At 33.3% G+C, this 19,636-nt stretch overlaps 3 protein-coding genes and 2 long non-coding RNA genes across 6 annotated transcripts; 1 reads left to right on the forward strand and 4 right to left on the reverse strand.

The window, feature by feature from the left end:
* Positions 1 to 220: 220 nt before the first annotated feature.
* LOC140826570 (uncharacterized) lies at positions 221 to 1,415 on the reverse strand. Its single transcript, XR_012116839.1, has 2 exons — positions 1,294 to 1,415; positions 221 to 420 (listed from the first exon to the last, which is right to left on the reverse strand). It is a non-coding gene; the product is annotated as an uncharacterized lncRNA (long non-coding RNA).
* On the forward strand, positions 285 to 2,306 carry LOC140826569 (protein CURVATURE THYLAKOID 1A, chloroplastic-like). The gene is given in 6 exon segments (XM_073188962.1): positions 285 to 423; positions 1,296 to 1,315; positions 1,317 to 1,391; positions 1,522 to 1,629; positions 1,745 to 1,816; positions 2,044 to 2,306. Coding segments are annotated over 6 exon segments (480 nt in total). The 3' UTR covers positions 2,110 to 2,306.
* A 34-nt stretch (positions 2,307 to 2,340) lies between these two features.
* On the reverse strand, positions 2,341 to 4,579 carry LOC140826568 (eukaryotic translation initiation factor 1A). Its single transcript, XM_073188961.1, has 2 exons — positions 4,250 to 4,579; positions 2,341 to 2,681 (listed from the first exon to the last, which is right to left on the reverse strand). The coding sequence occupies exons 1-2, from the start codon at positions 4,502 to 4,504 to the stop codon at positions 2,499 to 2,501; spliced, it is 438 nt and encodes a 145-aa protein (XP_073045062.1). The 5' UTR covers positions 4,505 to 4,579; the 3' UTR covers positions 2,341 to 2,498.
* A 4,402-nt stretch (positions 4,580 to 8,981) lies between these two features.
* On the reverse strand, positions 8,982 to 13,246 carry LOC140826571 (BTB/POZ domain-containing protein POB1-like). 2 transcript variants are annotated; one of them, XM_073188964.1, is made up of 6 exons: positions 12,875 to 13,246; positions 11,887 to 12,033; positions 11,197 to 11,318; positions 11,050 to 11,113; positions 10,570 to 10,849; positions 8,982 to 10,153 (listed from the first exon to the last, which is right to left on the reverse strand). In XM_073188964.1, exons 1-6 carry the CDS (start codon positions 13,131 to 13,133, stop codon positions 9,340 to 9,342), a joined length of 1,686 nt encoding a protein of 561 aa, XP_073045065.1. In that variant the 5' UTR covers positions 13,134 to 13,246; the 3' UTR covers positions 8,982 to 9,339. The 2 variants fall into 2 exon arrangements, with proteins under 2 accessions (XP_073045065.1, XP_073045066.1); XM_073188965.1 differs by having other exon boundaries at positions 11,887 to 12,012; positions 12,875 to 13,245.
* Positions 13,247 to 14,387: 1,141 nt separating this feature from the next.
* Positions 14,388 to 16,514, reverse strand: LOC140828276 (uncharacterized). The gene is made up of 3 exons (XR_012117152.1): positions 16,296 to 16,514; positions 15,359 to 15,491; positions 14,388 to 14,965 (listed from the first exon to the last, which is right to left on the reverse strand). It is a non-coding gene; the product is annotated as an uncharacterized lncRNA (long non-coding RNA).
* Between the last annotated feature and the right edge of the window lie 3,122 nt (positions 16,515 to 19,636).

A 19,636-nucleotide genomic window follows, 5' to 3' on the forward strand; every position in this document is an offset into this window, starting at 1 on the left:
AATGACCAAAAATATAATTTCTGACAAAAAAACTTTTTTAAAGATTTTGCGGATAGACTAAATACAGTTCACCAATGAGAAAGGTCCATCTGTCCGCGCGTCCATCAACGAAAACCAATTTAAATAATTCGAACAATGAGAAATATTGTGGATGACAAGAAATATATCCAAAACATTTTTCAGCAAAATATCGTTTTTATTCTGGAAATCGCGACAGTAGAAGAGATAAAAGAAAGAGAAGGATTCAAGACAGTGTCTTTATTTGTTTGTTAAGCAGCTTAAAAATGGCATTGGCATCTTCCACTTCCATGGCGGCCACCGCCGTCTTCATGCACCGCCTACCCGCCACCAAACTGGCAGTTCACGGCCCTGCCCTGCCTCTCCGCCGTATCCCGAACTCCGTTCAATTGAACCAATTTTCTGGTAATATTTTCTTTCTGGCTTCTGTTTGGTGTTACATTTCTCTTGTTTTATGATGGGTTTGCATTGCATTCTTGAAATGCACACACTATTCTTCCTAGTTGACTTTTTCTTTTTGAATTAGATTAAATCTTGGTTTGTGTAATTTGGGATGTTTTAGTTTATGGATTTTTTGGGAATGTAGGATTTGATGAGGCCAATTTAATCAGGGAATTTTTAGGTGATTTACTAGGTTGAGACATGAATAAATAAATATATTCAATCAAGTTTTGGCTACTATTGGAATTATTAGCTTTTTATTATGTAATTTAAAGGAATGCCGAAATAGTTCTTAATATGATCTTGCTTCAGAATCTATTATAATGTTTGCTTCAAAAAGAAAAAAGGAAAAAAAACTAGTTTGATACTGGGAGATGAGAAGTGTTTTTCTTTTCCTTTTCGAAACTCAAGCAGAAAAGTCTATTATACGGATGCATCCACACTGAAATGACATTCTCGTTGAGATTTCTGTTATATGGTGTTGGCTTTACTTATATATTCACCGGGCGTCATCTTGATACCGGAATGTAACTAATTTAATTTCATATGATATTCAAAGTTCTTGGCATCGTTTATAACATCGCGCAGAAGTAATGGATGCTGGAATTCTTCCTCTAGTTTATCTGGATGCTGGAATTCTTCCTCTAGTTTATCTATATCGGTATTTTGAAATGTCCCAGGAAGAAAATAAATATATCAGAATCCCATTTTTATACTCGTCAGCTATTATCCGCCTTAAGTTCTAGCAAGTGATTCCTGTTTCTCTCTTACAACTATCATATTCTTTTGTTTACCGGCTGGTGATATATGTGCTGGTCTGTATCCTTTTGAAACAGGGTCCAGGAGGTCTTCTCAAGCTCCGTTTCAGGGCTTCTTCATCGGACGAATCCCCAATTGATGCCAATGAATTATTCACGGACCTGAAAGAAAAGGTAATGGTTCTCAAACTTGTGACTTATTTTACTCACTCTTCCCAAATGCATTGTCTCCATATCATGCATTAGCACCACTTCGACTTTGTTTCGAGTGGAGTATTACCGTCTTCTTTTATCATGCTTGAAGTGGGATGCTGTTGAAGACAAGTCAACTGTGCTTCTTTATGGAGGTGGTGCAATTGTTGCTTTATGGTTGGCTACCATTGTTGTTGGCGCTATCAATTCAGTCCCTTTGGTATGTTTTCCAAAGAAATTTCATTTCAAATCAAGGGAAATCTGTTTTGTTTTGTATGTTAGGTTCTCTTCTCTTATACATTAGGCATTATTATTTCTATAAAACTCGATTGCAGCTTCCAAAGCTCCTGGAGTTGGTTGGTCTTGGATACACAGGATGGTTTGTGTACCGTTACCTTCTTTACAAGGTATGATGATTTAGTTATTATTCCATCTTCATTATCATATACTCCAAGAATTGAGCACTTTCTTCCAAGGACATGCATTCTTGTAGAATTGTCGCTGAAATAACATGCAATATCCATGAATTCATCCCGAGAATGTTAAAGGCATTCTCGTCCGCTAGTTTCGATATGCAAGAAGCTCTGTTGCTGGTGGTTTATGCAGTTGATGAGTCATTGTTACATTCTTACAGTCAAGCAGAAAAGAACTGGTGGAAGACATCGAAGCAATAAAGAAGAAGATTTCTGGAGTTGAATAAATGCATTCAGTCGGTTCTCAAATTCATCCCATAATCGTCGATTTTATATGTATTCTATGATAGAGGAGGAGCACCCGCTTTATTTCTAGAATAGGGTCTTGTGTATGTCTTCTACGTCTGTTATGTATTGTGATTGTTTAATAAAGTTTATGTTCATCTATTCAAAAGAACCTCTAGCTTGATGGGGCTACAACGTATCACTCACATCAAATTCGATTTACGGACAGAGTGAAAAAAAATGAAAGGTTTTAATCGCATACCTGAAAGTCGAACAATACAAGATGAGAAATACATTATGTAGTATTTAATACATAAAACCGAAGAGATTATACTTTGAAGGCAACAAATGAACACCACTCCCAAGTTCCAACACCTAATTCAGAAAATTTCTAGAGTTTGTCAATATCTTCGTCCTCGAATTCAATGTAATCATCACCAGGGCCTTCGTCTTCTTCATCAAGCCCACCAGCAATACCCTCGTTAAGCCTGGTGTTTTCGGGAAGCTCGCCATAGGCCTTCAAGAGCCTGGCTTCATCTGGCATATACTTCAAGATTACATCAGCCTTGTCATCCTGTGAAAATTCGAGATTAGGCAGACATATTAGAGATTCACAATAACAATCAACCCTCAGATGATTCATTTTTCTGATGCAAATTGAGACATTAAGACTTCAAATGTCAAGTCAATTGGCCGGCTTATAGATACTTCAATGGAAGTCAGAAGCCACTAAAGAAGGCCTATCTCAAAACACGAAATCAGCTAAGAAAAATTCCCAACAGATGAAAACGTATATTCTTCCCCAATCCGGACAAAGAACAGATTAATGTATAAAAATACACATCTGGCACAATTGTTGGAAGGAGACAAAATTGACACTTTATAAAAGTTAGCATCCAAAGATTCTATTTAAACAAAAGAAGCATCATCATGTCAAAAACAACAGTGAATAATTAGAGAGAAGTATATGTTGCTCCAATGTCCGTCACCTTCAAAAGAAAGACAACCATCTTTATTAGAGGATTATTAAAAAAATTAATTGAAGGAAGAATTTTTCTCCAAGAAAACAATTATCTTGATAAAATTATGTTTGACACAATCAAGAAAGAATATACTAAACTAGTTGATAAGATTCCAGTCAAGAAAACACATATTTAGAATAATTATTGCAAGAATTCAGTAATGGAGGAATTTGAATAATTATTGCAAAATTCAATAATGGAGGAAAAGGAAATTGTTGACATGATCACACGACGAATCATTCCATGGATAGACCAACCAAGCACATGGATTTGATCAACATACTACAATTTCTCCTACCATAAACACCAAAAAATCGACACCACATAAACCAAAGAATAATCTAGAAAAGCGACCGAAGGGCGCACCGTCAACAAGTTAGGATTCCTTTTATCAGAACTTATTCACCGATCAAAACTCAAGATAAAAACAAATATAATCAGTGACCTTAAAAATCTTCAAAAGAAGCAGCAGAACGAAGTGTAAGAAATAAATGCAAGATCATGAGCTTATTTATTAAGCTAAACAACAACAACTAAAAAGTAACAGACCTCAATTCATAGTAGAAATTCTCGAACGAATCAATAATTACGAAATACAAATCACTTTCCTATGTCCTTGTTTGTAAATCACCTAAATGGATACTATCTCAAGCACGCAACTTGTATTTTCACTCACCTAGAACCCTATAATGTTTGTTTTTAGTAAGTACAGAAGTTTGACGACGCCGAACAATGATATCCCATCAAGATCGTGAACAAAAGTTCATTTATCTCCTAAATTAGGAACCCTGAAGAATGACCACATTTATCATCATATGAATGTACGAAGTACATGAAATGATCTGTGAACAAAAGCGGTTAAAGACACTTTGATGTAAACCCTACATATTAGCGCAGGAAACATCGAATGCTTAAGCTATTTATGTGGTTATGAAGTCCAGTGTACCATTTAACGACAGACATCCAAACAAGAACCAATCTTCAGGAAAAATGTAGATTGTCAATTTAATTTTAATACAAGTTTCTACACATACAAATAACACAAATAGTGATTCAGGCTAATAAAGGTAATAAATTTACCATCAAATTAGTAATGAACTAAATGGGAAGCAATTGATACCTGATAATCGCGTAGGCCAACAAGGATGATATCACCTGCAGCAATCCAGACCTTCTTGTGCATCTTTCCACGGATATGGCAGAGACGCTTGACGCCATCGATGCAGGTGGCTTCGCATCGGCCGTTTCCCAGCATCCGCATCACCTGCGCATACTCCTGCCCGTCCTCCTTGAACACAAGCTCACGCTTCTCGTCATCCGCCTCGTTCTTTCCTCTCTTGCGGTTCTTTCCTCCCTTACCCTTGTTCTTCGGCATTCCTGAGCCAGAAACCCTAGATGCAACCCTTGTAAATTATTTTTTTCCTATTTTTTTTTTTGAGTGGTTTTCTTACCATATTTTTCAGAAACTGAAATGTGGTAGTTTGTCTTAAATGTGATATAATACAGTAAAATTATATCAAATGACAACATTTAGATGTTTCAAACCTGTAATAAAGGTTTGTAACCCAACAATATTTTTTAAATTTGTATTCTAATTGCAGTTGTATTATCTATAGTATTATATTATATTACACATTGAAGATAGTGAAATTAAATTTTCCAAATTATATTGTATTTTTAAACATTAATAACTAGCTGAAAGATTATGACTTCTCAAATTCATCTCCTTGTTCCAGCCTAAGCCAAGTTCTAACATCTTGGTTTAGCTAGAGAAAATTATCGACCAATCATATTTTACAGATGTTATAAAAAATCAAAGTATTATTTAAAAACATTAATTATATGCCTTCCATTTCGAAGGAGTTGGTTTTTAGAATGTTTGAAATAAAAAATGTTGTTTGTGTTGTGAAAAAATAAAAATTTATGGTAAAAAGTAAAAATCTCAAACTCTCAAAATTTACCAAACTACACACTTTATAATATTTTTCTCTCTACTCAATTGTGATTTTCTTCACAAATGAGAGATCTATTTATAGAGTTTCATTACACATAATCCAAAAAAATAAAATACATCATTACCTACATCATCACACACAAATTTCTAATTTTACCACTCTTATTTTCAACATTCAAATATTCAACTATTACTATTCAATATTCAAATCATTTATTTTCAACACTCCTCCTTGTGATGATGATCATGATACGATGATATCTTCATTACGTGTTTTGTACTGTCTCGTTAAAAACCTTACTTGGAAAAACTCATTGGGATAAAAACCATAGTAAGAGAAAAAGAGTGCAGTCACGTAAACTCCCCCTGATGTTGACATGAACAATTCTTCACAAATTTCGTAGATTGTGCATCCCAATATTATATATGTGCTTTCTGAATATTGACGTAAGAAGTGCCTTTGTGAAGAGATCTGATGAGTTTTCACTTGATTGAATGTGACGAACATCAATACAATTTATTCTTCTCAAGCTCCTTGGTGAATGCGAAGAACTTAGGAGGAATATGCTTAGTTCTGTCGCTTTTTATGTATCCTTCTTTCATTTAAGCAACACATGCAGCATTATCTTCATATAGTATCACAGGCTTCTCATCGAATGATAATCCGCATGAAATTTGGATATGTTGGGTCATTGATTTTAACCACACACATTCACGACTTGCTTCATGTAGTGCAATAATCTCGGCATGATTTGATGAAGTTGTTACGAGCGTTTGTTTCTGTGAACGCCAAGATATTGCAGTACCTCCACGAGTAAATACATATCCAGTTTGGGAACGTGCCTTGTGTGGATCAGATAAGTATCCAACATTAGCATAATCAATTATACTAGGATTAGCATCTTTTGAATACAAAAGTCCCAAGTCTGTCGTTCCTCGTAGATAACGGAATATATGTTTAATTCCAGTTCCAGTTTCTCTTTGTTGGATATGTGCTAAATCTTGCCAACAGATTCACGGCAAAAGATATAGCAGGCCTTGTACAATTTGTAAGGTACATAAGGGCACCGATGGCACTTAGATATGGTACTTCTGGACCAAGAATATCTTCATCATCTTCACATGGACGGAATAGATCCTTTTCTATGTTTAATGATCTAACAACCATTGGAGTACTTAAATGATTTGCTTTAACCATGTTAAAACGTTTAAGGATCCTTTCTGTATAATTTGTCTGGTGAACAAACATTCCACATTCTCTTTGTTCAATTTGTAAACCCAGACAATACTTGGTTTTTCCAAGATCCTTCATTTCAAATTCTTCTTTCAAGTATGACACAACTTCTTGAATTTCCTTATTCGTTCCAATGATGTTTAAATCATCAACATATACAGTAATAATTACGCATCCGGATGTTGTTTTCTTAATGAAAACACAAGGGCATATTAAATTATTTACATATCCTTTTTTCATCAAGTGACCACTTAGTCGATTATACCATATTCGACCTGATTGCTTTAACCCATATAATGATCTTTGTAATTTCACAGAATAACATTCCCTGGGTTTTGAACTTTGTGCTTCAGACATCTTAAATCCTTCAGGAATTTTCATATATATATATTACTATCAAGTGATCCATATAAGTAAGCTGTAACAACATCCATAAGACGCATTTCTAAATTTTCAGATACCGCCAAGCTAATCAAATACCGAAACGTAATTGCATCCATCACAGGAGAATATGTTTCTTCATAATCAATTCCAGGCCTTTGAGAAAAACCTTGTGCAACAAGTCGAGCTTTATATCTTACTATTTCATTTTTCTCATTTCGCTTTCGAATAAAAACTCATTTGTATCTAACAGGTTTTACACCTTCAGGTGTAAGGACTATAGGTTCAAAAACATTACGTTTATTTAGCGAATCTAATTCAACATGGATGACATCTTTCCATTTTATCAAATCCTGCCGATTTTTACATTCACCAAAAGATTTTGGTTCATGATCTTCGTTGTCATTTATGATGTCGATTGCCACATTATAAGAAAATATATCATCTATATTTTTTCGGTTCCATATTTTCCAGTATTAATGTAATTGATAGAGATTTCATGATTCTCGTCAGTTTGTGGTTCTGACAGAACATTTTCATCATCATGTGTTTCTTCAGGAACAACATTCTCTATTTTTTGATCATCATGTGTTTCTTCAGAAACATCATTCTTTATTTTGTGATCATCGCGTTTCTCTATGAATTTTCTTTTTCGAGGATTTTTATCCTTGGAACCGACTGGCCTTCCACGCTTCAAGGCGTTTAATGACATCATGAGTATCTTCCATTTGTTTCTTTGGAATTTCAATTCGAGCAGGGGCATTTGCAGCATGTATATATGATTTAGTTACCCCTTTTGTGTCTGCAAATGTATCTGGTATTTGATTTGCTATTCTTTGCAAGTGTACAATTTGTTGTACATCTTTTTCACATTTTTTTGTTCTTGGATCCAGATGTAACAATGATGATACATACCATGTAATTTCCTTTTCGGTATGTTTATGTTCTCCCCCTAACATTGGGAAGATTTCCTCATTAAAATGACAATCAGCAAAACGTGATGTGAACACGTCGCCTGTCTGAGATTCAAGATATCGAATGATTGATGGACTATCATAACCGATATAAATTCCAACCTTTCTTTGAGGTCCCATTTTCTTTCGTTGCGGTGGTGCAATAAGCACATACACCATACATCCAAAAATTCTCAAATGAGAAATGTCTGGTTCTTTACCAAATGCAAGCTGCAATGGGGAGTATTTATGATATGCACTTGGTCTGATGCGAATTAATGAAGCAGCATGTAAAATTGCATGTCCCCATATAGAAATACTGGAGCTTTATTTTCATAATCATTGGTCTAGCAATCATTTGCAGACGTTTAATCAATGATTCAGCCAATCCATTCTGTGTATGTACATGAGCAACAGGATGCTCAACAATGATTCTCATAGACATACAATAATCATTGAAAGTCTGGGAAGTAAATTCACCAGCATTATCAAGTCTAATTTTCTTGATTGTATAATCGGAAAATTGATTCCTCAATTTTATTATTTGAGCAAGTAATCTTGCAAATGCAACATTTCGAGTTGACAATAAACATACATGTGACCATCTGCTGGAGGCATCAATCAATACCATAAAGTATCTGAATGGTCCACATGGTGGATGGATTGGTCCACAAATATCACCCTGAATACGTTCAAGAAACATTGGTGATTCAGTTTGGATTTTGACTGGTGATGGTCTTATAATAAGTTTTCCAAGAGAACATGCTTTACATTGAAACTTATTATTCTGAAAGATCTTCTGGTCTTTCAGTGGATGATCATGTGTATTTTCTATAATTCTTCGCATCATTGTTGAACCAGGATGTCCCAATCGATCATGCCGATTGGTTAATATCGAAGAATTGTCAACTACCAGTAAAAATTTATGGTAAAAAGTAAAAATCTCAAACTCTCAAAATTTACCAAACTACACACTTTATAATATTTTTCTCTCTACTCAATTGTGATTTTCTTCACAAATGAGAGATCTATTTATAGAGTTTCATTACACATAATCCAAAAAAATAAAATACATCATTACCTACATCATCACACACAAATTTCTAATTTTACCACTCTTATTTTCAACATTCAAATATTCAACTATTACTTTTCAATATTCAAATCATTTATTTTCCATAGTTTGGTACATTTAACGTTGAATAGTAAAACTAGCGACATGCAAGAAGTGGGTTACAACGAGGTGAGACTCATCTTTATCACAAGAGCAAGGAAAAATTAAGATAAATAATGCAGAGGCATGAATATAAAAGCAAAACGAGTGGAAACATCATACGAATGGTGGTACGTTTCCTGGATTTAATTGCCGACACAGCGAATCTCAAGTTCGAGGTTTCCAAAAAGCAACAACCTAAACCAAACCTCCTAAACCAATACAATGACCCTATTTACAGAATTCTCATCGGTTGCATGTATAGAACGGCTTTCGCCTACAACCCGAGCGTAACGTGTTCACATGACAGACAACAAACGGTTCTTCCTCATCCAAGCGAGAAAACACGAACTTACAATATCGGCCCCAATTACAGAGGCTAGTACCTGAGAATTTGTCTTTCTTTTGCTTTGCACAAGCAGAAAGAAATAAAATTAGTGTTAGATTAATTCAGGTTTCTCAAAACGCAAGTGTATCAGTGTTTGATGGTAAGCTCAGCTTTGAGATGGAGTATGCCATTGATGAAATAAAGACTATCCTCAGCCATGAATGAAGTCCAAGGAATGCTGAAAAGATTGCGATATCCGACTGCCTTTCCACCTGTAAAGGTGTAGTTACCTTTATATTTGCTTATATACTCTTCAGTTGGCTTTGATCTGGCAGCAAATTCATAGTCTACAGCGAATGATATGGAACCCTTCTCTTGCATCCCCAAGAAAAGACCGAAGCAGTGAAACGAGCTCTGCTGATCCATGTTGCAGTGTGCAGAAAGGAAGAATCCTTGTCCACCTAAGTGGAAAGCTTGAGAGTATACCCGGCCTGATGGGAATAAATGGGAGCATTCCTCTCGTTTAAGGTCTAAGTAGACCACACACTGCTGACGTGGGACATCAAACTCAATCACCTTCACAGGGCGGTACTTGTATGCACGTTCTATGAAGCGGCGACTCGTGTAGCTTGAGTCCTCTATGGCATGTGTTCGCTGACGATGAGGGGCTTCAGCCTTGAAGAAAAGGGCATCGAGCACAGCTTTAGTCGCAAAATCATGATCAAAGTCAGTGCAGGTTAAAACTTTCCTCAGCTTCCGGCAAGTCATGTACGGAAAGCGTATGTAACGACCCAAGCGACTGCATAGGATATCCCAGCGCTCTTCCTGAGTTTGATAATGAGTTCTAGTCCACTTCAGCACAAAGTCATACACCGCATCTTCCGAGGCCACCTGAAGGTCATCGCTGGACAAGATTGCCTCGATTCCAGCAAGAGGCAAATTCATTACCTCGTCTTGATACCTGTCCAAGTATGCACCAATTATGCCTGATAAGTTGAGTAGATTAGTGTGACATAAAAAAGTGACGAAGCTTAGCTTTTTATTTGTTTATTATTATTATTTATTTATTTTCCTTAAAAAGCAGTAGCTGTTTTATGTTTGACTATAATAGTGGAAAAAATAATTTTCTTGTATTTTTTTATTGAAACTCGAGAAGAAGCCCTAAAATCGCATTTTATAAATTAATATTTTTTATCGATTAAAAAACAAAACACCACTTGTTATAGCAAAGCAAGTTGAAAAAAAAAAGACCTTTCTTCTAAAAAAAATTCCATCCAAACACCCTATAGAACATATATACCAGGAAACAATGGTAAAAATTTTCTTCAACTTCTTTTTTTTTTAAGAAACAAAGTAAAGAGTATAGGAAAAACTTACTTTGATATATCTTTATAACGAGAAGCTAAAAACTGTTTTGCAGCATCAGTCAATGGCTGGACAGCATCAGCAATTAGGACACTGGAAGGAAGATCCAAATACAGTAAGGCAGACTCTGGAGTCATGGGCAAGTTTCTTAATAAACGACTGCAGTGTCTCATACATGAAGCGACCTCGAATTTATCAGCAGCCATAAGAACGTCCAGTATAGCAGGAGCTGTAGTTACGGTTAATGTATTCGAATACATGAAATTCAGAAGTTCCATAAGGGCAGCTTCCTCTGTTTCATTAGGAATGGAGTAAAGTTATATTGAGTTATGCAGTTCCAGGAAAGAAAAACGAAGTGTCTGTCTAACAAAAGGCACGGTCGGTTAAGAGCACTATATCCAACATAGTAGAAAAATTTCTGAAGTAAATGTGCCATAATCTTAAATCATAATAGAAGCAATCTTTCATGTCACTTTTGGCACCTTCACATACCAGATGCACTAATTCTCAGAGTAACGTGTCTCTGCTCTGATTCCATCATGCCATTTGAGAATAACTGTATAAGAAAGACTAAACATTAGGAGTCAGGACTTAGAAAGAGAAACATATTAACAACTATCAATATAACTATATCAATACCTTGTAGAAAAATGGACTCTTAGCTGCTAAGATGGGAGAGCTGATATGTAACATCTCAACCTTCAGAACTTTAGAGCAATCATCAGACAAATTTGAATCATCACTATTTGCAGCTTCATCCCCTGCAGAAGTGACATAAGACATAGAACTTCAACACCTGAGAAAAACCCAAACTATGAAACAAACATATCACAGCGAACGGATTATGTTAAAAAAATTAAGCAACCAAATACACGCATTTCCTTATTCTGTACAAATATTCAACCACAAAGATGCCATAGAACATTAAAACTAAAAGGTATTTCAAATTCTACAGGTTCCCCATGAACAAAAGCATATAAAAGAGTGAGCAGAATTGCGGATTAACCCATTTTAGGCAGCTCTTGATACCTTCTTACAAGTCTCTACATCATCTCACTTTCATTTTATTATCTAGGATTTTATATCAGGATTGAATTCCAACACGCCTTCGAAGCAACTGCAATGTATATTATGCTGCAGGTCATAATGGATGTAATATCTTAAAATCCTTGTTTCCAGACATTAAACTCAATAACAATATCAAATACAAACCAGCTTCAACAAACCAAGAAATTAAAAGGCAGAAAGTAGATCAGTTGAATATGGTTGTATAAGTAAATTCAAATGATGAAGAAGGAAAAGATGTCAGAATTGATTTATTTCCAGTACCTGAATGAGGATCTTCTATCATCCGAATCTCTTCTTCATCATGATTCTCATCGCCCACACCTTCTTCATCATCTGGTTGCAGACAATCTAAAATCTGCTCTTCGGGGGAATTGTTGATATCCAAAGCTGCAAACGAGTGGTACATGTCTGATTAACATCAGCAAACCCATACAAGTATAAGAATGAGAAGTTGACGTTTGTGCAAAACTTAGTACAAGAAAGCATATCAGAAAGAATGACAGCATAAAGGATATCAGTCTCACACCTCCCGCACAAACAATACAAGAACAAAGAATCATTCGTATGGTCCAACAGCACAAACTTAAGAAAAAAGAAAAAGAAAAACCCCTCAACGTTCAGTAACAACTTTTTTTATTGGAGAAAAGGGATCGGTCAAAACACACAGCTCACCAATAAAGGTCAAACATTTCACATAAAATGAACAAAATATAATTTGGTGACATGAAACCGAAAGCTTTAAAATTGGAATTAAAATGAAGCATGCTGAAATAACATATTTCCTTCATGAAACCCAATTATATACAGGAAAGTGTGACAATAGACTAATTTTCAAGCAACAACACGTTGGGTATATCTTCAATACTAGACACAGCCACTGGCTCTATTTTTTTAAGCCACAGCGCAAATTCTTTAACCTAGATGCAATAAGATGGAAGAAACCAGACACCGGTATTCTTTTGATAACCGTTGAACCCAGCTAAAACTTAACACCACCCAATTTCAATATGCAAAAAAGCTGACCCTGTAAAGCATATTAGCCAAACATCAACGAGGGTTTTCAAAATCGTGTATCTAAACAAGCGTTAAAATCAAGCTCAACCTTGGTCCGAGATTCATTAACCCAGATAAGACAAACAATCACGTCAAAAACAAATTATATCAAAAATCTGAGATTGCAAAATGAAAAAAAAACAATTAATCCAACCCGTGCATAACTTGACCACAAAACCAGCCGCAGATAACTCACCCGTGTCCTTCTTCACAATATCTCCACGATGGCGCTTGCTCTTCCGAGTCGCCGCCCAATCAGCTAAGGTTTGACAAACCTCAGATTCAGCTCGGGAATCCGAAACAATCTCGATCCGGAGCAACCGGTCGGAGAAGTTGCTGTCGTTGAAGGCGAAGCCAAAATCCGGGTCAGGTCCTCTGGTCGGGGATGAGATGAGGTCCGAATCCATCACAGCACTCCTCGGATCGAACAGATCCATACCCAAATTACTCATCATCAAAATATAGAAGCCTCTCCTATGCTATCAATTGAAAGGCTGCAGAGAAATGGAAACAAGATATGGATCGAATCGATGCTCGGACTGCGTTTGAAGACCGGCTTTTCATACAAGTAATAAATATAATTCAATAATAATTAATAACGTAATAAGTTTTAATAAATAAATGATTTTCTATGTTTTTGACCTTTTTCCATGCTAATTCTTATTCTGATATGTTAGGGGTAAACCTTTTTTTTCCCCACTAGCGATCGCACACGATTATTTATATGAATTATTTTTATAATCAATTAATAAATCGAGTTAATTCATAAAATTTTATTATAATTTTTAGTTATTATTTAGATATCGATAATGAAATTATATTAAATTTATAGAGTTAATTAATGAAATCATTGCTTATATAAAAAGATGAGATATTTTCGTAAAAACTAAAGTGTTAGAAAATCGGATCACTAAATACGTCAATATTTATATATTAGTATAAAATTATCAAAATTTATGTCAAGCAAAAATCAAAAAAAAAAAAAAAGTAAACACTGATTAAATGAACTCTGTTATATGTCAAAATCTTGGTTAACATAAAGATTTATCAAAATTTATTGTTTCATCAAATTAAAATAATTGAGGTGTAGGCAAAAGTAGACCATGAATTGGTCACCATCCTCTTCCCCATACCCCCAGCCACCATGAAATGTCCATTTGTGAACAATCCCACCACTATTCTATTTTCCGTGCTTGTTGGTCCATAATTTTTTTTTATAATTAAGTGGATCAATTTTTCAAAGTCCACAAAATACTAACAAATAAATATAAAAAAAAAGAGAAAATTGTGGGAAAGAACATAGTTCAAATAAATCGAAGAATACTACATCATAATTGAGGAAAAAAAGAAATTGGTGAACTGCCCATCCCCACCTGTTAGTTGAATAAGATCTCTGCCCTACAAAAAGAAAGCCCTTTTTTACATGTTTAATCGGATGCCCAAAAAATAGAGCTCTAATACAGTTGAGAGGGAGTAAAGGCTGTAAATGAATGGTCTGTTTGACATCGTCTTCATAAGAGAAGAGAATGTACTGCTAGTCTTAGCAGGTCTGAAACTTGAGGAATCGAACAAACAACTTGACTCATCTCCGCCAAGTTGGCTCACTTGGACATGAGCTATAGTGGTTGTGTTTGTGTATCAGTTTAACTAGTGATTGGATTTTTAGCATTACAAGTAAAGATATTGTTTTTGGAATTGTAAATTATTCCATATCATGATATGGTGGAAAGATGTAAAACGGTGATAACATATTAAAAAGTGCAAGATAGTGGTAGAGGTGGTATTGTGTATATAATATGCAATCCACAAAATGGACTAAAAGAGCATTCAAATATGTCACCTGAAACCAAGTATATAATAAAGAATAAAAAATATTAAACATCACTTTAAAGGGTATGTAATGGCAGTGTGATGGCTCATACATTACTATTTTAAAGGCTTTAAAAATTTATTACTTGCCACGGTTCGAAAGGACAAAACTTTCTTTCTCAAAAAAAAAAATGCATACAGTTGAATATTTTTCCAAAAGCCACTTGCTTCATTTAAAAGTCTGTGTCTGGGAAATTTTAATAGCTCCTATTTACCTAGAAACCTTTTTCCTTAACCATTAGGAGAATCTAGTTTGAAATACCGACATAGTATTTCAATGTTTCTCTTGATAAGTCAAGATTAAACAATCGTCCTTCAGCGACAGATGCATTCATCCAAAATTTGCATCCATACCAACTCTTCGGGGAACTTTTGAGATGGCTCATACATGGCCATTGATACACCTCATTGCTGCTACCTGCTAATGTTATAACCGTAAATCAAGTTAACTTTACTTTGGAATGTAAACAAATTCTTTCGATAGTAAGATCAATGCATGTTCTCTGGTTAACGCTTGGTGTATCATGAAAAGATTGATTCTCTGCTCGTGATTATTGTTTCAAGGGAAAGGGAAGGGGGTAACTTTTGGCTTGAATTGGTTCTTTCATGAACACAGGAAACCAAATCCTTTACCAATAAGGGAGCTGGTTGGTCGGAGACAAATGTGTAAATAGTTGTAAAATGAATGAATCATATACCGCCAAAGAAAACATGAAGGAGTTGTCAATTCGAGAGATGAACCATTAGCAATATCTATCTCATAACACGACAAAGATGTAAACACTGCCTTCAAATAACATCGGGTTGTTACCTTTCCATGGATTTCATATTTAATAGGACCATCCAGTTCTGCACCTAAGTCCATGAGTTTTGACACTGTACTGTAGATATCAGTCACTGTAAATGATAGCAGAGATGAGTAATCCTTCTGCTTGACATGGTCGCTGAAACTAATTGAAAGGAAATGAGTTAATGGGGAACACAAAAAAGTAGAAGTAATAGATCAAGTATTCAAATGATCATAAACTGACAAAAGGATATACAAGAGTTGCTATCCAGACTGAATAATTTCAGATAATCCAATAAGCTAAGCAACATTGAGTCTAGAATCTTCATTTTGATAGAATCAAAGAAATTCTTGTGAACTTTAATATATACGTGGTTATAAAACACCAATAGATATAACATTTAAATTGGAAAGTACTAGCATATGTTGCAACCGAAGTCTGAATTGATAAAAACAAGTTGAAGGATCAGCCAGCCTGTTTCAGAAGATAACGGGTTGAATTCCACCTCCAATGTACATTTTTTTTTTAGTTTTCTCTTCTGAAATCTAGTAACAGAGGTTCAGAAAGCCTCGGTGTAAAAGTTTTACTTCGAATGCTTTTTCACAGCAAGGCGCATTTGATACTTTGATACGAAAAAGTATACACGACAAACAACATGGCCATTTCCGAAACAACACAACTCAAAAAAACAAAAAAACAAAAAAACAAAAAAAAACTATCGAATGAAAAGATGGTATTTTCCCCGAAAAGCCAAACAAAATAAAAATTATATATCTTCACGTCTTCCGAACAAATATCCAAGATCAAATTCAAAAACCCATTAGGAAATCACCAAAGTTCCAAATCTTAGACTTGTGCAAATCATCTAATTACCCAACCAATCAATAATTGCAATCAATCAAGCAATTTAAACAACAAATTTCAGAGAATATCCGAACCCGAAAAAAAAAAGGCATGGACCTTGGGGAACGCAAGAGGGAGAGCTTGAGAGGGCCGGAGTGGAGCTCAGCCCAACGTAGAGTGCAGACATTAATTGTGAATCCGAGACCCTCTGAATAGAACCTAGCTGCTTTAGGGACGTCCTTGTGTAGCTGCACTACGTACCTGAATGTTGCCGCCGCCGTCTCTGTACCTCCCACTCACTCTATAAATTAAGGCATCTTTTATAGTACCATTTTATAAATGTTACTACTTTAAGAATTGGATTTAAAATTTCATTAATTTAAAATTTTGATGTCAGGCCGAATTACAAATTCATCACATTAGTTCAAAAGAAATATAAAGATATAAAGAAATTATATGTAGGGTAATTGGTAGAAAAATACATCTGTCCAAGATTTATTTAAGATTCAGTACCCAACAGTTTGTTTTTGTAATTTAGTACCTGACAAAAGACAAACTTAGTTTTTACTACATATTTCATGCATTTTTACATTTTTACCCTTTTAATTAATAAAAAAATATATAAATACTTATTTTTGTAGGACATCTTCTCCTTCCACTCATCAATCCCAATGCATTTGGATGAAATGTATATTTAATTTAAATATTTTTTTATTAACAAAAACAAATTCACAACTAATTGAATTTTTTGAAATACTTAGTTTTACTTGTGAAATGCTTAACTTCAATTTTAAAAAATTTGATTCAGTAAATGAAATACTCAGAATGTTTATTAAAAACTGGATATTCGAATATGCATTTAAAAACAAAAACAAATTCGCAACTAATTGAATTTTTTGAAATACTTAGTTTTACTTGTAAAATACTTAATTTCAATTTTAAAATACTGGATTTACTAAATGAAATACTCAGAATGTGTATTAAAAACCTGGATATTCGAGTATGCATTTAAAAGAAAACAAATTCGCAACTAGTTGAATTTTTTCAAATACTTAGTTTTACTTGTGAAATACTTAATTTCAATTTTACAATACTTGGTTTAGTAAATGAAATACTCAGAATGTGTATTAAAAACCTGGATATTCCAGTATGCATTTAAAAAAAAACAAATTCGCAACTAATTGAATTTTTTGAAAATACTTAGTTTTACTTATGAAATATTTAAATTTAAATTTTAAAATACTTGATTTAGTAAATGAAATACTCAAATTGTGTATTAAAAAGCTAGATATTCGAATATGCATTTAAAAAAAAACAAATTCGCAACTAATTGAATTTTTTGAAATACTTAATTTTACTTATGAAATACTTAATTTAAATTTTAAAATACTTGATTTAGTAAATGAAATACTCAGAATGTGTATTAAAAAGCTGAATATTCGAATATGCATTTTAAAAAAAAAACAAATTCGCAACTAATTGAATTTTTGAAATACTTAGTTTTACTTGTGAAATACTTAATTTTAATTTTAAAATACTTGATTTAGTAAATGAAATACTCAGAATGTGTATTAAAAAGCTGGATATTCGACTATGCATTTAAAAAAAAAACAAATTCGCAACTAATTGAATTTTTTGAAATACTTAGTTTTACTTGTGAAATACTTAATTTTAATTTTGAAATACTTGATTTAGTAAATGAAATACTCAGAATGTGCTGGATATTTGAATATGCATTTAAAAAAAACAAATTCGTAACTAACTGAATTTTTTGAAATATTTAGTTTTACTTGTGAAATACTTAATTTTAATTTTAAAACTACTTGATTTAGTAAATGAAATACTCAGAATGTGTATTAAAAATCAGGATATTCGAATATGCATTTAAAAAAAAACAAATTCGCAACTAAATGAATTTTTTGAAATACTTAGTTTTACTTGTGAAATACTTAATTTTAATTTTAAAATATTTGATTTAGTAAATGAAATGCTCAGAATGTGTATTACAAAACTGGATATTCGAATATGCATTTAAAACAAAAAATTCGCAACTAATTGAATTTTTTGAAATAATTAGTTTTACTAGTGAAATACTTAGTTTTAATTCTAAAATACTTGATTTAGTAAATGAAATACTCAGAATGTGTATTAAAAACTGGATATTCGAATATGCATTTAAAAAAAACAAATTCGCAACTAATTGAATTTTTTGAAATACTTAGTTTTACTTGTGAAATAATTAATTTCAATTTTAAAATACTTGATTTTGTAAATGAAATACTCAGAATGTGTATTAAAAACTGGATATTCGAATATGCATTTAAAAAAATCGCAACTAATTGAATTTTTTGAAATACTTAGTTTTACTTATGAGATACTCAATTTTAATTTTAAAATATTTGATTTAGTAAATGAAATACTTAGAATGTTGTATTAAAATACTGGATATTCGAATATACAACGCAAGTTCACCAAATGCTCGCATTTCCTTCCAAGATGTATTTAGATGACATGTTCATTTCAATTTAAAAATATTTGATTTGGTAAATGAGATACTTAGAATGTGTATTAAAATAATGGATAAATACCTAATTTTAGTTTCAAAATACTTGATTTCATAAATGAGATACTTAAAATGGATAATAAAATACTGGATATTCGAATATGCATTATGATGCAATTTCAATGCAAATGAAATTTTAACAAATACATTAAAAATTTCAATTAGTTGCGAATTTGTTTTTTTTAAAATGCATATTCGAATATCCAGTTTTTAAAACACATTATGAATATTTCATTTACTAAATCAATTATTTTAAAATTTAAATTAAGTATTTCACAAGTAAAACTAAGTATTTCAAAAAATTCAATTAGTTGCGAATTTGTTTTTTTTTTTAAATGCATATTCGAATATCCAGTTTTTTAATACACGTTCTGAGTATTTCATTTACGAAATCAAGTATTTGAAAATAAAATGAACATGTCATCTAACTGTATCTTGGAAGGAAATGCGATTATTTGGTGAACTTACGTTACATATTCGAATATCCAGTATTATAATACAACAATCTAAGTATTTCATTTACCACTCGCTAATCTACTTAATTCGTTCGACAATGATCTATGCTTTCGACGAGATTTCATATCCAATTGAACACGCCCTCTCAAGCTATGCCAAACTAATTCAACTCAGTGAAGTAATTAAATCTCTTTAATTATTTATCAAGGGTGAATTGCATGTCGTTTTATTAAATCCACTGGCTTTCAACCTATTGAACTATGACTATCGACGTATATCTGACTTCATATTTATCTGTAAATTTTAAATCCACGGATTAAGTTACTTGTTCCTATCACGGGATATTCTCTCGAAGAACATTGTCCGGAAATCTTCAAATCTTCGCTCTAAGCCTTTTTTCTTTTTCAAAGCCTTGTGGCTGCTGAAAAGACCTTGAACA

Source organism: Primulina eburnea, chromosome 3, assembly GCF_022965805.1.
Source record: "Primulina eburnea isolate SZY01 chromosome 3, ASM2296580v1, whole genome shotgun sequence".
In the NCBI taxonomy this organism is placed as follows: domain Eukaryota; kingdom Viridiplantae; phylum Streptophyta; class Magnoliopsida; order Lamiales; family Gesneriaceae; genus Primulina; species Primulina eburnea.

Coding starts and splice junctions, on each gene's coding strand:
- LOC140826568 (XM_073188961.1), bottom strand. CDS start 4,504: ATGCCGAAGAACAAGGGTAAGGGAGGAAAGAACCGCAAGAGAGGAAAG. Junction 2,682..4,249: donor TTGGCCTACGCGATTATCAG/GTATCAATTGCT, acceptor GAATTTTCACAG/GATGACAAGGCTGATGTAAT.
- LOC140826571 (XM_073188964.1), bottom strand. CDS start 13,133: ATGATGAGTAATTTGGGTATGGATCTGTTCGATCCGAGGAGTGCTGTG. Junction 11,114..11,196: donor AGAGTCCATTTTTCTACAAG/GTATTGATATAG, acceptor TTTCTTATACAG/TTATTCTCAAATGGCATGAT. Junction 10,850..11,049: donor TCTGAGAATTAGTGCATCTG/GTATGTGAAGGT, acceptor CTAATGAAACAG/AGGAAGCTGCCCTTATGGAA.